Here is a 17,858-nt window from a genome sequence, read left to right on the forward strand (position 1 = left end):
TTTGTTTCCCCCAAAGCCTTTGTCTTCAGTAACTCCTTAGCTCCTTTGTCCTAAAATCATTAATTCTTCAACAAAGAGCATCAATCCATTCAATTCAACAGAAATGTAATGAACTCGGGACACCTGGGTGGCTCAGTTGATTAAGCATCTGCCTTCCGCTCAGGTCATTATATCCTGGGATGGAACCCCACTCACGGTTGGGCTCCCAGCTCAGGAGGAAGTCTGCTTCTCCCTCCCTCTCTGCCTCTGCCTCTGCCACTGTTTATGCTCTATCCCTCTCTCAAAAGGATAAATAAAATCTTAAAAAAAAGAAATTTAATGAACTCATTCAGTGTGCAAAGTATGTGCTATAAATAAACATGCATAGTTGTATGGATTTAAAAGCATACAACTTGGTTACTGCCTTTAAGTTGCTTCCAACCTAGCTAGAGAGCTAGGAAAAAACAGGTGAGCCACCTATACTAGAAAGTTAATTCTCGACTCAAAATGAGAAGCAAGTTGGTGTAATGGATAGAACACTGGTTCAGGTGAACAAGGTTCTCCCTCCAGTTCCATGACTTGCCACTGTAAAGGAAGGAAGATAGTCTCAGAGACACTACAAGTCCCTTCCCCAAGTTTCTGAATGGTAGAGACAGTAAGTGTCCAGTGGAGGGCTTTTTATTTTACTGTTTTACCCACCCCCCACCCCCCAAACTGGTAACAAATTATCCTTATAGGATGAAATTTTAGACTGACTTAATTTTAAATTTCTCTAATAAGTTAGACTAAGTCTTTCTCCAGTTGTACTTTTTTTTTTTTTAAGATTTTATTTCTTTGTTTGACAGAGAGAGAGAGAAAGATGTCAAGAGAGAGCACAAGCAGGGGGAGCTACAGGCAGAGGGAGAGGGAGAAGCAGGCTCCCTGCTGAGCAAGGAGCCGGATGAGGAGTGGGGCTCGATCCCATGACCCTGGGATCATGACCTGAGTTGAAGGCAGACGCTTAACCAACTGAGCCACCCAGGTGCCCCATCTCCTGTTATACACCGAAAAATCTGAGCTTGCTTTCTCCTACAGAAGACTAAAGCATTCTTTCATTGCCCTACTAGGGCTAGGCAAAAACAGAAGACTGAAACGAGAGGTACAGAGAAGTCAGCTTTTCAAGGTAAGAGTAAAGTAGCCCAAAGCCAAGTGTAAAACGCCAAGAAGGCAAAGAAGACTCGCTCCACGATGTTTCACCCCTGTGACCAGAGCTGACACACTTCATTCATCACAACACTCAGACTGGACACTGCTCAGAATCTTTGTACCCCATTCTGGGGCCACCCCCAATGAAGGTCAAAGCCCACGAGCAATATGGCCGCAGGGAAAGGTGTGTACTACACAAAATAGTTTTCCCACCTACGAGTTTCACGAAGAGCAGGAGCCTGGCTAGGTAGTGGGGCTTCAGGATCTAATTGTTTGGCCTGAAAGAACCGAGGAGGGAGTTCAGACATACCAGATCTCAGATGGAGGGACACAGACAGAGAACCGGCTCCAACAAACAGAAGAGCTAGTAGCAGGTAAGCACCCACAGAAAAAAACAGGAGAGATTCCAAGTACAGAGGCTGGTTTTAACATTAATAAATTGCATAATAAGACTGTGACCACTGCTAACGTGTATATACAAGAAAAGCCAATGAAATTCAGAGTTTTCCTACGCATTGAATGCTTTTTGTGCTCCAGATGCACCAACCACACAGTCTGGCCTGTTCCATGCCCTGGGGCCTGGCTGATAGGGAACACCTCACCAAGTCCCCTGCCTAGCAAGCAGTACCACTGGCAGGAAGTGGAAGGGAGGAAGGAGAGTGACATCTGGGTATATTTCCCTCTACTCCTTCCACCAAAAGCACCTCCATTATTTTTCCTTTGGGTTCTGGCAAAACTTCCCTCTTGCCTATTTAGGCCTTGGGATATTAGTTAATAGCTGAGGATAGTGAACTAGCTCCTGTGGTTTCCCTAAACCCTGCAATATCTTGCTGAATAAATAGTACCTTGATTAAACTCTCCTCAAATTATCTAAATTGAGCATGCCATCTGTTTCACTGACGAACCCTATGAAGGCATGAAAATACATACTGAGAACCATTAAAATAGTAGGATGCCAGCACAGAGCTGAACAAACAGATCAAACAAAACAGCCTCCAGAAGGATGTCCCTGTATTAGAATGCAGAATATGATGAAGGAGTGTTCGAAATTAATGGAGATGGTATGAATTATTAGTAAACGTTATTTGGACAACCAGCCATTGAAATGGGAAAAAAAAAAAAAAAAAGGATTCAGTCCCTCATAGCAAGGATAAAGTTTTTTTTTTTAAAGATTTTATTTATTTTGAGGGAGAGAGAGAGTGAACAAGTGGGAGACGGAAAGAATGTGAAGCAGTCTCGGCACTGAGCACAGAGCCCGATGCGGGGATCAATCCCACAGCTCTGAGATCATGACCTGAGCTGAAATCAAGAGTCTGACTCTTAACCAACTGAGCCACCCATGTGCCCCAAAGATTATTTTTTATCTTTTATTTATTTTTGACAGAGGCAGCGAGCAAGTGCAAAGTGGGGGGGTGGGGCAGAGGGAGAAACAGGCTCCCCACTGAGCAAGGAGCCAAATGCAGGGCTCCACCCCAGGACCCTGAGATCATGACCTGAGCTGAAGGAAGATAGTTAGCTTAACCGATGGAGCCACCCAAGAGCCCAAGATTTTTATTTTAAATTACATAAAATCTGGGGAAAGAAAACATTAATTTATCAAAGCTATTTTTATTGAGTGACTATATCATATCCAGGCACTACTCTGGGAGCCAGAAGCTGAGCTCTAGGTCTGATGACTTTTGTGGAGCTTCCATTCTGGAAGGCAGAGGCAGCTGAATAAATATTCAAGAAAAGCATCCGAGAGTTAGGGGGAGGATGAAATGGTGATGGGGCAGGAGACAAATCAAGAGTCCAATGCCTGGGGACTCAGGACAGACTTCTCAGAGGTGGTAACCTACTCAGCTCAGAGTCACGAGAAAAAGCTGACCTTTAGAAGAGAGGGGGAGCATGACGGTCGAGCACGAAATTCTCCCCAGTAAGAACAAATGGTGTGTCCACAGAACAGGAGTGGCCAGTGTAATGGACCAAAGAGAAGGGCTGTGTGGGCTGTAGAAAGAGAGGTAGCAGGAGCTGCTCAGGAAGGGCTTTGTGGCCAGGATAAGGAGTCAGGGGTTTTATTCCAAGTGTGATAGGAAGCCACTGGATGGTTCCAAGCAAGGATGACATGAGGTATTCTACCTTTTAAAAAGCTATATAGTGATGCTTGGTCTCATCAGTCATTAGGAAATGCAAATCAGAATCATAGTAAGATACCGCCTCGCACCTGCTAGACAGCTATTTGTTTAAAAAAACAAACAAACAAACAAACAAACAAACCAACCCAGAGAAAAACAAGTGTTGGCAAGGAAGCAGAGAAACTGGAACTCTTGTACGTTGTTGGTGGGAATGTAAAATGGTGCAGCCACCATGGGAAGCAGTTTGATACTTCCTTAAAAAGTTAAACCCAGAGTCATAATTACCATACAACCCAGCGGTGCTACTCCTAGGTATACACTCAAAAGAAATGAACACAGGAATACAAAATAAAACTGGTGGATGGATGTTCATAGTAGCATTCATTGCCAAAAGGTGAATGCAGCCCAAATGTCCATCAAGTAATAAATGCATAAATAAGAGGCAGCATATCCACACAATGGAATATTATCCACTAAAGGAATACAACTCTGACAGGTGCTACATGCGTGAACCTTGAAAACAAGTTTAGTGATGCAGAAGTGAAAGAAACCAAACACGACAGCCACACAGTCAATGGTTACACTTACATAAAATATCCAGGATAGGTAAATTCACAGAAACAGTAAGCAGGTAGGTAGAACTGGGCAAAGACAGGAAGGGGGAGAGACTGCTCAATGGGTATGGACTTTGCTTTTTGGAACTAGTTCCAAAAGTTCTGGCTCCATTGCGCACATACTAGATGCCACTACAGCATATACTTTAAAATGGTTAACTCTTTTTATTTCTTCAAAAAGATTCGTGAGCGAGAGAGAGCGCGCATGCACATGTGTACGCACAAGCAGGTGTATAGGCAGAGGGAGAGGGAGAAGTATGTTCCCCGCTGAGCAGGGAGCCCAATGTAGCTGGATCCCAAGACTCCCAGAGATCATGACCTGAGCTGAAAGCAGATGCTTAACCGACTGAGTCACCCAGGTGTCCTAGTTAATTCTTTATTGTGCGAATTTTATTTAAAGTTTTAGAAAAAGCGAGCTGTATAGTTTTTGGTTTCCAGTACAGTATTCTCCTCAGGAGCCTGAAAACCTTCCTGATAACAAAATACCTAAAAAAAAAAAAAAAAAAAAAATGCTGGGTACAATATAATGCTATTTTAACATAAATGCTTAAGCATCCAAGAGAAAAATGAGAAACCCTCAAAGGCTGAAGGAGAGGCAACAAAGGTACAAGGCTTGAAAAGCACCCATCTGTCAAGATACAGTAACTTTGAGAGGCTGGAGGCTATCAAGATGGGATGATGGATCAAACATGCCCATACACAGATGGGACACCCAAATAGCTAACCTATATGTAATATAAGAAATATATATATTGGTTTCTGACCCTGGTTCCTGACACAGAGCTCCTAAATCCCTGGGACTTCCCTGTGTGACAGGAGCATCTTAAGTTCTAATGAAGCAACCCTTGGTGGGCTCCTGGAAGGGGGGCTGGTCACCAGAGAGACGAAGCCACAATCAGAAGCTTAGAACTTCACCCCCAGCCTCCATCTTCTGCGTGGGGAGAGGGGCTGAAGATTAGAGGTAATGGTCAACACGTCTATGTGATAAAGCCTCCGCAAAACCCTGAAACAAGAAGTTTAGCAGGTTTCCAGATAGGCGAACACATCTACATCCCAACTCCCTGGGTACAAAAGCTCCTGCAGCACTTGGAAGCCTTCTGGACATTGTCCTATATATCTTACACCTGACTATTCATCTGTACCCTTCATAACACCAGCAAATGTAAATGTTTCCCTGAGTTCTGTGAGGCAGTCTAGCAAACGGTCCAACCAAAGGAGGGGGTTCTGGGAACCCCCTATTTACCGCTTACTGGTCAGAAGTATGGGATCCTCAGATTTTTGCAACAGGTATCTGAAGTGGGGATGGTGTCCCAGGACTGAGCCCTTCACCGGTGGGGTCTGTGCTAACTCTGGGTAGTTAGTGTCAGAACTGTCTAATGTGAGGGGGGAAAAAAAAAACCTCTCACACTTGGTGTCAAGAAGTGTTGTGAGAAGAGAAATAGTTTTCTTTTACGAACTAATTGAGTGTCCAAGAAAAAAATTTCAATTCTTGTCAAAAGAATATAAGAAGAGGGGGCGCCTGGGTGGATCAGCGGGTTAAAGCCTCTGCCTTCGGCTCAGGTCATGATCCCAGGGTCCTGGGATCGAGCCCCACATGGGGCTCTCTGCTCGGTGGGGAGGCTGCTTCCCCCTCTCTCTCTGCCTGTCTCTCTGCCTACTTGTGATCTCTGTCAAATAAATAAATAAAATATTTAAAAAATAAAAAAAAGAATGTAAGAAGAGCACTCCTCATGAGATCTCTTTGTGTTACTAACGAGAAACATAAAAAGAAAAATAAAGTTACACATTCAGTAGGCTCCATACAACAAGCTGGTCAGGTGCCAGAACCCATTCAGCTTCAATGGCCCATGAGTGGTATTCTAATGTTGATTTACACCCCAAGTCTCCTTATTATTCAAGGCAACACACAGCCCTAAGTGCTAGCATCCAAACAGCGTATTAGCATCATCCTTGCAAAATGCAATCAAACATCTATACCCTAAGACTCTGGCACAAAAACCATTTCTGTGTTCTCCAGGATGGCACACAGTATAATGCTGGATTCGCATATTTAAAGGGGATGTTTCAGCGTACATTTTTAATGATGGACTGTTTGCCACAGATGGATAAAGAGAGGAGAAAAGTCACAAATCATGTCACTTTAGAAGCTCTGGAAAGCCTGGGAAGCCCATGTAGACTGGAAATATTGCTGTGGTCATTTCTGAAAAATACTATTCATCCCACGGTCTTACTTTGGTGTTTAATTTTTAAATTTTAGTTAACATGCTTATTACACATCAGGAGTCACAAAATTTATTATCCGTAGGGGCGCCTGGGTGGCTTGGTGGGTTAAAGCCTCTGCCTTCCGCTCAGGTCACAATCCCAAGGTCCTGGGATCGAGCCCCGCATTGGGCTCTCTGCTCAGCAGGGAGTCTGCTTCTCCCTCTCTCTCTGCCTGCCTCTCTGCCTACTTGTGATCTCCATCTGTCAAATAAATAAAAAATCTTTAAAAACAAAAACAAGGAGCGCCTGGGTGGCTCAGTGGGTTAAGCCCCTGCCTTCAGCTCAGGTCATGATCCCAGCGTTCTGGGATCGAGCCCTGCATTGGGCTCTCTGCTCAGCAGGGAGCCTGCTTCCTCCTCTCTCTGCCTGCCTCTCTGCCTACTTGTGATCTCTATCAAATAAATAAATAAAATTTAAAAATAAATAAATAAAAATAAAAACCTTTTAAAAAAATTACCCATAAAACCTTCAGTGGAGGATTTTTTTAAAAAGGATTAATACATAGGAACTGTATTTAATGATTAATTTTCCTTTTTGTCTCCTAATCGGATATATTAATACTACCTTTGTTAAGTATCCTCTTAGCTCTTTATTTTATACATATAGAAACAAAGTCCAAAGATAATAAATGATCTGTCCAAAGCCAAGAACCCCAAGATTCCTTAGTAAAATGATGTGAGGTTCCTTTGTAAAATATTCTAAAAATAATATACTTTACAGCCTCTGATCTAAAATCTAAAATATTGTTTCTCAAGGCATATTATGTTGATGTTCTGTAGGACGCCAACATGCTCAGCAATGTAGAGTCTCTGGTCAAATACATTTGTAAAAAAGACTCTGAGGGACCTTTACTATACTAAGAAGCTTTATGAACCTCCAAGAGGAGAAATATAATAGGTAGTTTTGCAAACTTATTTGACCACAGAGGTCATTTCCCACAAACAGAATGTAATATAAGATAAATGGTAAATGATGTCTTCAACTGTTTCCTAGAATTTTGTATTACTTCTTTAGAACTTATCTCAACATCACCACATGAATCTTTTAAAAATCATATCAAGTTACTTTTTTTTATTTAAAAAAAATTTTTTTAAAAGATTTTATTTATTTATTTGAGAGAGAATGAGTGAGAGAGAGCATGAGAGAGGAGAAAGTGAGAGGGAGAAGCAGACTCCCCAAGAAGCTAGGAGCCCGAAGCGGATGAGATCCTGGAAGTCCAGGATCATGACCTGAGCCGAAGGCAGTCGCTCAACCAACTGAGCCACCCAGGCGCCCTCTTATCGAGTTATAGTGTCCTTCAGCTTCTATCCCTTTAGGGTTCCCTTCTGCCATTGTAGTGAGTAGAAAGTCCTCAATTACCTGTACAGACCAGATCTGACCACTCCTCACTTGGGGCTTTATGTTCTCAAGCTGTGGTTTTAAATCCTCTTCTTATCTCTCTGTACCTGAGAGGTACCACAAACTCAAATCCATTAATAGTGGGTGGGGGGTGGTGCAGGTTCCTTAAGAGGTTTCTCTGACTCCCTAGTAATCTCTGGAAGTGGGACTGCACAGATACAGCTTAAGACATGAACTTTTAAAAAATTTTAAAGATTTAATTAATTAATTTTTATTTTTATTTTTTTTAAAGATTTTATTTATTTATTTGACAAAAGAGAGATCACAAGTAGGCAGAGAGGCAGGCAGAGAGAGACAGAGAAGCAGGCTCCCTGCGGAGCAGAGAGTCTGATGCGGGGCTTGATCCGAGGACCCTGAGATCATGACCTGAGCCGAAGGCAGAGGCTTAACACACTGAGCCACCCAGGCGCCCCAAATGAATAAAATCTTAAAAAAAAAAAAAAAAAAAAAAAAAAGAAGCACTTGCAGGGACCCCGATGGGAGACTCAATCCACCCAGGATCATGACCCGAGCTGAAGACAGTCATTTAACCAACTGAGCCACCCAGGCGCCCAAAATGAATTTTTTAAAAAAGATTTTATTTATTTGCAAGGGAAACAGAGAGAGAGAGAGAGACAAACACAAGTGGCGGCGGGGGGGGGTGGTGACGAGGGACAGAGGGAGAAGCAGGCTCCCTGCTGAGTAGGGAGCCCAATGAGGGGCTCAATCCTAGGACCCTGAAATCATGACCTGACACAAAGGCAAACCCTTAGCCGACTGAGCCACCCAGACACCCCTGAACTTTTTTTTTTTAACAACATTTTAAAAATTTGAAAACCTTCTGAGTTCATAGGTGGCATAAAAACAGACCAAGGCCTGCATGTGGCCCACCGACCACAGTTTGCTAACTCCTGGATGAGGGGAAAGTACAACCCATGACATCAAAGACTGCCCACAAGGAGTACTGTGGCAGAAATCGAAGGAAAATGAAGGATGGATGCTCCATGCCAGAAACTACAGAGGCTAGAACAAAATGGCACAAGGGGCAGCTAAGAGACAGCTGAGGGATGGCTGTGAAACAACCAGGCAGGACAAGCAGGCCCATGCCTCTCTCCCCATCTGAGACCTGAGATCTGAGACAGGAGTATCTCTTACCAGGTGGGAGTCATGCTTGGGACAGAGACATGGGGTATTACTTCCAGTCACTGGTAGCATGAACGAAAGATAGGAAGTATATAACTCAGAAGACCAGCTACCAACGTATCCCATCCAGCATGATCCCCTGCCAATCCTGCACACTCTGAAAATGGTACCAAGCACAGGCCGCTGTGAGTGTCCTCCCTACGGGCACAGGTGAGCTGTGTCACACAGAATGCAGGCTGATGCCAGGGAATTGCACCCAAAAATGAGCTCACTATCAGTAATCCAGCACATACCTGAGGAACATAACTGAAAGATGTGATGAAGAATTTGCAATCAAGGAGTGAGAATCCATATAGCAAACGGAAAAAGCAACTTAAAAATAATTACTATCCTTAGAAAGACAGAAGGAGAGAGCATATCCATGAAAAAAAGTTACAAAAATCCAAACTTTAAGAAAACAATGTTTTAAAAGATTTACTTATTTGAAAGAGAGAGAAAAAGAGGGGGAGGAGGGGCAGAGGGAGAGAATCTCAAGCAGACTTCCCTCGGAGTGAGGAGCCCCATGCAGGGCTGGATCTCACGATCTCAAGATCATGACCTGAGCCAAAATCAAGAGTTGGATGCTTACCTGACTGATCTACTCCAGTGCCCTGAGAAAACATAGTTTTTGAAATAAAATGTTCATTGGAAGGGCTGAAGAGACAAACTGATGTGAAAATTTCAGAGAAACGCAGGAAATAGAGAAAATTGCCTAGAACTACAACACAAAATAATGAAGAGAAAAAGTATTAAAAAAATGTTGAGAAGAAAAATACAACTGGAAGCTTTGTCATCTAAGAAAAGTTGCATATGAAGAGACCACATGGTAGAAAAGAAATACTTGGAAAGCTGAGAATTTCCCAGAATAAAAATACCCAGATAGGAATAGGGTAAAAAGGCCTATTTTTAGAATTTTTAGAACACTTACCCATGTTCTAAGCAGGATAAATAAAGGGAACACACACAGGCACATACATAAACAGATATCCCTAGACGTATAGTGAAATTTCAGAAATATTAAGGTAAACAGAACTCATAAATGCAACAAGAAAAAAAACTTTTTATAAAATACTTTTTATAGAATCAGAATAACTCATACTTCTCATCAGCACCATTGGGTGTAAGAGAATAGTGGAGCAGTATTTGGAAGGACTGAAGAATTTTGTCCTGAGAATTTTGTGTCTAGCCAAACTTATTAGCACTAGATATGGCAGCAAAAAGACACTTTTGGACATGCAAATGCTCAAAGTTTACCACTCGTAGTGATTCAATGATATAGCAGGAATATTCAAGTAGTAATGTTGAAAGAGGAAATTTTTACCATTTACTTCTCAAGTAAGTAAGCAATGATCAAAGACAATGTTACCTATTAATAGTCTTAGGAGTTAAAGGAACGGTAACAGCAGCATGAGCAGTGGGGAGTGGGGAGTCAGAGAAATGTAAAAATAAGATAAAATTCTATAACTTGGTCTGGAGAAAAAGACTTAGAAACTGATTTCCCCCCCTCTAAGTTAATGTATTAAAGTGTGTGCTGAAATTTAAAATTGGAGGGGGGTGTGCCTGGGTGGCTCAGTCGCTAAACATCTGCCTTCCGCTCAGGTCATGATCCCAGAGTCCTGGGATCCAGCTCCCTGCTCTGCGGGAGGCCTGCTTCTCCCTCTCCCACTCCTCCTGCTTGTGTTCCCTCTCTCGCTGTCTCTCTCTCTCTCTGTCAAATAAATAAATAAAAAATCTTTAAGAAAAAAGAAAGAAAAAAATTTTAAATTGGGAATTAGAATTATTAGAGGGATATACAGACACAGGGAAACGTCTAGGAGGGCCATGGTTTCAGCAATAATGAACTACCAGTGGTTTTCCTCACATGCACATATAGGTACAAATGCACTGTTCATGTCCTCTTCCACAGCGTGAGTACTGTCTTCATCTAATCCTCTCCAAAATCCTTCAGCATTATCTTTGTACCCCCACCCCCTGATCCCGATGCATGATAAACAAATTTCTATTTCAGCATCTACAATACTTAATTTAAACTGGCTGTTGACAAAACAATCTTGCTTACTAGACATAAGTTCCTTGGGGACTAGAACAGCCTCCTTACTTCTATATCCTAGCACCATTGTTGTTACTCATTATGTTTGTTGAGTGGATGGATATAAAGACAACTTGTACATATTTAAAACAGCGACTAACAGAGATTGTACATGACCAAGAATATAAATGATTTAACATTGTTAAATCATTTATTGTGAGAGATTAAGAACCATGCCTAAGTAACAATTACGTTTATGATGAAGACCTCCTCACATCTCATGTTTAGAAATCACCGAAGATTAATTAGATAATATTAAAGTTATTCTTAGAGCCTTGAAATAGAAGACACCTAAAAAGACTGTGTGACTGTTCTTGAAATCATACTACACCTGTAGAAGCTCTATGTCTTCACGGTTTTCAGACCCAGGAACATTCTCCATCAATATAGCGGACATCACTCTCACATTCATTTTCACCATATCCAATTCACTGTGCAACTTTCCAATCTGTGGGGAGCAACACAATCACAAGTGTGACATGAAGAATGGTTACCTTGTTTTCTGCTACCAAGGAGATATTTTCTAGTAGAGAGAAGGCTTTTACGAATTTAATATTTCAAATTTATGTAAGTATCTAATTGTTTAACAAACATACAATTTGTTACCTTCTAAAAGGATTTGAGACCTTACGTAACAAATTTCTAGATTCATGCTAGAAATATGCGCTAAGAAAGTTAAAAGCGAAGGGGAAAAAAGTCAGATTAGAATCAATATAGAGAAGGGAAAAGGTGACTATAGTAGGAACCTGGACAAAATGGCAAATATCAGTGGCAAAACCCATGGGGAAAAAAAATATGAGCATTTTCTACTTCCCATGGTGTTAGAAAAGGGGCAAAAAAAATCAAAACACTTTTTTCCTTCTTGCATTAAATTCTAAGAGGAATCAATCACATGAATTTTTATAGAATATGAATAATAATACAAAGTCTTAAATGGCTGTTCCTTCAGAGCAGAACATAAATAAGCATCAGTAATAACTGATTAGCTGGACCTCTGATAAACAGTTATAAACAAAAAAAGTAAATGTAAGTCAGTTGGCCCAATTAATGCCAGTAATAAGGCTACCATTTACTGAGCTCCCTGAAATGAGATACAGTCCTATGGACAGCAACAGGAATCAGCTGGTTGACACAAGATCCATTCCACAGCCCAGCCTCCACAAAGACAAAGCCACTAGCCAAGCACAATGGCTAAGAGCTTGGGCTTTAGAATGAGACAGAATCCAAAGGATTCCTTCGACTTTGAACTGAACGATGATTAAGTCATACTAAGCTTCAATCTTCTCCTCTATAAAGTGAAGGTAATAATGTGCCCCTACCTCCTAACGTTGTTAAGAAGAATAAACAAACTGTAGGGGCAGTTGGGTGGCTCAGCTGGTTAAGCATCCAGCTCCTGGTTTAGGCTCAGGTCACGATCTCAGAGTTGTGAGACTGAGCTCAGGGTTGTGAGATTGGGCTCTGCGCTCGGCATGGGAGTCTGCTTGGGATTCTCCCTGTCCCTCTTCCTCTGCCCTTCCCCCTACACGCACACTCACTTGTGCTCTCTCTCAAATAAATCAATAAATAAATAAAAAGAAGAAGAAATAAACTATATATGGGGTGCTGGTAAGTTAGAAAGGGTCATCAATATATATAATTGTCACTATTGTTACCTGTTCTGGGACCAGGGTGAGAGTAGAGCTCTTGGGAACAATTACAGAAGAAAGAGCTGGTGCCGTAGGAACAGACGTTGATGGGTTCGAGGAGATCTGAGTGGCCTATCAATGTGAAATATGGAAATATTACTACTGAAATGAACACAGCCACCCCAAGCCCAGTTTTTCCATTCAGATGGCTCAATCACTTCTCTCAACCCAAGGTCTTGGGTAGAGGGTGTCAGCCCAGAGTCAAAATTGTCAAGTGTGCAAATTGCCCAGAATTTTTTGAGAAGAGTGCTATTAATGTGCCCATAATATGTAAGTGTTCAATAAAAGGTGGCTATTATAATTAGTAACTAAATTATAATTTAATAAAGTGCTCTTAGCTTCGAACAAAGATCTATAAATAAATAAAATGCCATGTGAGATTATTGCTGCCCTCTCTTTGGGTTTTTAAAAAGAAATGCTAAGTCAATTCATGTCTTTTTAGGCCACAACTGGAAAGACACCTCCTTCTCCCCTAATGAGTGCTTCTCAAAGTCAATGCCTCATTGACAACATTGAGCAGAGAACCCGAAGCACAGGGCTTAGGCCAAGGTTTTGACATTAGGTCCACAGAAGTCACCTAGAAATCTTGTAAAAATGAGTTCAATTACCCCAAATCACATAACAAGGTCCTACACCATTACTATATTTCGCCTTGAAAGAAAGACTAAAAGGGGCATGGTGAACAGACTCATGGAAGTTATGAAATTGGGGCAGGTGGCTAGTGGCCAGGGAACAGACAGCACAAGCAGAAGTGTGAGCCTTCTGGACAAGACCTCCACAAAGATCAGACTTCTGGTACACACCTGAACTGCTTTTCCATCAAGGCAGGACTCACTGATCTACACAAGGGAAGAATCACTGTTTTCGCATTATGGAAATAAATTACAGAGTTAATGAATGACAATCAGTACTCAACATATTACAAGTTCAGAACCTTATTTGCAAAAATTATTATTTAATACATGGCTCCCCATGGTAGAGATCCCTGCCTGTCTAGCATGAGTTCTTTCCTTTGAAAATTGGCCCCTCCTCGGCTCTTTACAAATGATTTCCACCTGGAGCCACCATGTTCTTATATGACCTCAGTTAATTTGTTCAGAAATAGGAAACCAACCTAGGTTGGTCCCTTTTCCAAGATTTTTGAGCTTGGAATCTGAAAAGCTAAAGCTCTTACATGACAATTTAAGACCTATGTTATCTACTATGTGGAGAAAGCTGGTCTGTAATGAGAGACAAGTCGTAAGACATTTGAGTGGTTGGTTCTCTGTTGTTTCAGAGATCCAACTAACACTAACCTTCTTGTGTCTTGATTATTTTAGAAGATATGGCAATAGCCTTCTCATAAATTCACCTTTTTGCCTAGAATGGACGGAGGTAGGACTGTCCCTTTCAAAGAGAGAAGACTCACAGCATATACTATCTCATTCTGTATTTGCCCAAGAAAGGTGTCCTACCTCTTGTCTCGCTGTTTCAGCCTCTGCCTCTGAAGGAGGAAACTGAACACCTTTCTTGAGAAGGTCAAGGTACACTTCTTTCACTTCGCTGACATCCACACCTCCTGGGAAACCTTGCGACCAAGTCTGAATTCAAGAGATGGTTCCAGAGTTAAAATAGCAGCAAAATCAAAACAGAATTTTTAAGCGGGTGACAGAAAATGAGAAAGTGACAATTATGTATCTTACTCAGAAAGAGAAAGCTGGTTTTGAATGCCATGGACAAAAATGTACATTTTCAGAGACTAGAAAAACAATATATTTTAAATCATCAAATTCCCATGCCTTAGAATTTTAAAGAAAGCCTGGAATAGGTACTTATTGTTTTCTTCACTGTACTGAATCCAGAATTAATTGACAGATTCTAAAATAGCATCAGTAGTTCCTTTGCCAAATAAATTAAAAAGCAGTCCGTTGTGTACTCTAGAACACAGTTTCCATGTATGTCAAATAAATGTACACAATACTCTCTTACCTGACATGAACAAGATAAAAACTGAGAGAAAGTAGGGAGATAACTACAAATTCCTCAGAAAAAGGGCACCATGCCATACCAAGAAATTATCATGACTCGGAAAATGAAGGAGTAAAATGCTCCCTGGCTTGATCCTAGGTTTGTAGAGGATCACCAAACCGATTGGGAGGTACATAATTAGGGCTCTAATCTTAGAGGCTCTAATCTTACCAACCCATAAGGCATACAATAGACTTACCTTAATGAAATTCAAGATTCTATTCTGAATGTCTAATGGCAAGTTGTATCTGGGGTTGAGCAGCTTAACGAGACTATCTTTAATGAATTCCTTCTTCACAATCAGAGATTGGAAACTTGGACCACAGTTCTGCATGCACATGTCAATAAGCTAAATTAGACAGAAAAATTAAAATTTAATTATATCTCTGGCAAAACCACCTCCTAATAGAAGATAAAAATGGCTAAATAATGATTTCTACCAGCATTACAACTAAACAGGATTTAGTGTCTACTAAAATTGACGGCAAAGCGTTAAGTTCTGGGAATGTGAGGAAATACATTAGGCATGAAGGAAGAGCTTTGAGGACAAACTTCTTGGGGAGTCGGGACACCATCATTAGAGCATGAACAATACAAGGTAGTAAGTGCCAAGGACCAAATGGGAAGTGGTAAAGACACATGGGCTTTAGGCTAGGTGACAGTGTCCTTGTTTTTCCAGAGAAGTTCTGGTACATTCCTGTTGTGGTGGCTTTATTAATGATGATACTCCTTCCACTGTCTAACATGTCCTGGTCTGGATGATAAATTACCCAGTCACCCTCATTATAGACCTTTACGGGTAGACAATTAACCAAGGGATAATTTAGGGCCAGGTGGTCTTAAGACTTTTGGAGAAAGCTGGTCCTAAGCTGGGTTTTTAAAAAATAGTTAAGTACAAAGGCATGCAGAGCTATATTCTAGGCAGGTAAATGGTATCTAAATGAATGAATCAATGAATGCATGAAAGCATTTAAGCTATCAGGAGGACAATGAGTACTCTGGTTTGCAGGGGCTTCTTCAAGGAGGGAGACTAGACACACTGGGAAGTGTCTTTATCCAGCACGGATAAAGTGTGGAGGGACATTATATAGACTTTAGAGAAATGTGTGGCAGTGAATGGGAAGAGTCTGACCACTGCACTAAGAAGCCAGTGAAGGGTTCTTGTTAAGTTTGTCACCATTATACCTCATTCTGAACTTGAGAGAAAGGTTTATAAGTGCAAAGTAATACTCTGGGAAGGTTTTCAAGCAGCACTCTACGAAGGGGACCTGGAAGGATGGAGAACCCAATAAGGACCCACTAGTCCTAGACCCACTAGAACCAAGGCAGAAAGGGCTAAACCAGGGTGATATGGGTACGAGGAAAGTAAAGACAGGAGAGATTCATGAAAGGCAGAACTTTACAATGGAAATGTGTCGGAAAAAGGACGGCTGACTGTTAAGCCACTGTTATTCTGCAGGACACTTATGGCACCTTGGATGAAAATTTGGAAGTGGATTGGGTTGCAGGCTTGGTCTGGGGTAAAAATGAGGAGATAAATTTTATTATTTATTATTAATTTTTTTCTTTTGGGAGAGAGAGCGAGCATGCGAGTGGGGCAGGGCAGGAGCACAGGGAGAGGCAGAGAGAGAATCTTAAGCAGGCTCCATGCTCAGCTCAGGGCTCAGATCTCATGACTCTGAGATCATGACTTGAGCTACAATCAAGATTCAGACACTTAACCTACTGAGCTACCCAGGTACCCCAATGAAGTGAATTTTAGATATCTTGAGTTTCACAGTACTTCGGATTAAGTGTCTGTATCCCTCCCAAATTCGTACGTTGACATTCCTAATCCCTAATGTGAGCGTATTTGGAACTGGGTCTTTTGAGAAATAATTAGATTGGGAGTGTGTAGACCTGAGGCATGAGATTAGTGCCCAAATAAAGAGGAGAGATGAGCTCTCCTGGCTGTGTGATGATGCAGTGACAAGATGGCCATCTACAAACCAGAAAGCGGGCTGTCACCAGACACGGGATTTGCTGGCACCTTGACCTTAGACTTCATAGCCTCCAGAACTGTGAGAAGTAAATGTCTCGTTTACACCAGGTAGTAGGTGGTGTTTTTATTATAGCAGCCCAAGATGATGAAGGCAAAACAGATGGTGGGACATTCAGGTAGAGATGTTTAATAGAGCTATCTATGAACAGCTCCAGCTGAGGAGGGAGGGAGCCTAACATGAGAAACCAAGGCTGCATGGGAACAGCAGGGAAGAATGGCTGGCACACTAGGGCTCACCTACCACACAGGCCAGAAGAAAACTCCATGAAGGCAACCAGAGAGCAACCAATGGAAACTAAAGCATAAAATATAGAGAACATAATATTGGGAAAGTCAAAAGAGGGTAGTTTCTACAAGAACTGTGTGTCAAAACAGCTAAGGATGTGCAGGGAGAAAAAAAAAAAAAAACTCAGCTAGGTCGATTATTGGGGTCATGAGTCCCACTAGGGGGGTTGAGGGGACCTTTTCAATCAAGCAACATGAGCAGAAGTCAGGCTAAGAAGAAATGAGCTGGCATTGAAGAAATGCATGCAGAATGTGGATTTCTACAAGTGATCTAAAAAACAGAGTTAAATCTATCTCCTGTGCTGCCCCCTCTCCAGTTAGAGAGGTCACAGAAACCATAATGCAACCAGGATAGGCATAATCATCTCTGCAGAAAAGCCTCCCTGAAAATGGACTCTCCACCCTGCTGCTCTGTGCTGTGTCCCTAGAATGGCAATACAAAAAGGTATGAGAGCTGTAGTTTTAAGGGCAATGTGGCTAAGAAGGCAATCAGAAAATACAGAAATGGAACACATGGGGCTAGTTATCTGAAACACAGAAAATATTTATTGATTTTTAACAAGTGTAGTACTTGTTCTTACCAGTTTAAAGATTATTTGAGTGAGAGAGACAGAGAGTACGTGCATGAGCTCGTGCACAAGTAGGGGGAAGGGGCAAAGGGAGAGGGATTCGCAAGGAGACTCTGCACTCTAAGTGCAGAGCCCTATGCTGGGCTCGATCTCAAGACCTTGTGATCACGACCTGAGCTGAAACCGAGAGAGGGATGTTCAACTGACTGCACCACTGGGCACCCCTGAAATACAGAAAATATTTAAAGTGAAGGAAAATAAAAACAAAACCTGAAACCTATTGAGATGAATCTTTGAAGGCCAGTTGTTTAGAGAAAGTTAAGTTGAAAAGTTGAATAACAAATGACTTTTTGCTGGATTTATTGTGATGAGTTATTAGCTGAAATGCAGAGAGGAAAATAATCCCTAGTTCAACGGGAATTTACAGAAATACTTCATCCATTCCATCAGGCAGCCTCATCGGAGAGCC

The 17,858-nt window shown here is 41.6% G+C and overlaps 1 protein-coding gene across 3 annotated transcripts in view; it reads right to left on the minus strand.

Annotated features, from left to right (window-relative positions):
* The window catches only part of TOM1L1 (target of myb1 like 1 membrane trafficking protein), a 57,261-nt gene that overhangs the window by 29,495 nt on the left and 9,908 nt on the right, over positions 1-17,858 (minus strand). For all 3 annotated transcript variants that reach the window (XM_032872022.1, XM_032872021.1, XM_032872020.1), the window contains exons 4-7: positions 14,694-14,843; positions 13,942-14,067; positions 12,455-12,559; positions 11,134-11,250 (exon numbers count right to left, since the gene is read on the minus strand). In XM_032872022.1, the coding sequence (XP_032727913.1) occupies positions 11,134-11,250; positions 12,455-12,559; positions 13,942-14,067; positions 14,694-14,843 (498 nt within the window). The remainder of the gene's footprint in view (positions 1-11,133; positions 11,251-12,454; positions 12,560-13,941; positions 14,068-14,693; positions 14,844-17,858) is intronic.

The sequence above is a fragment of the Lontra canadensis genome, unplaced genomic scaffold (assembly GCF_010015895.1).
Source record: "Lontra canadensis isolate GAN:19392208 unplaced genomic scaffold, GSC_riverotter_1.0 scaffold43, whole genome shotgun sequence".
NCBI lineage: Eukaryota > Metazoa > Chordata > Mammalia > Carnivora > Mustelidae > Lontra > Lontra canadensis.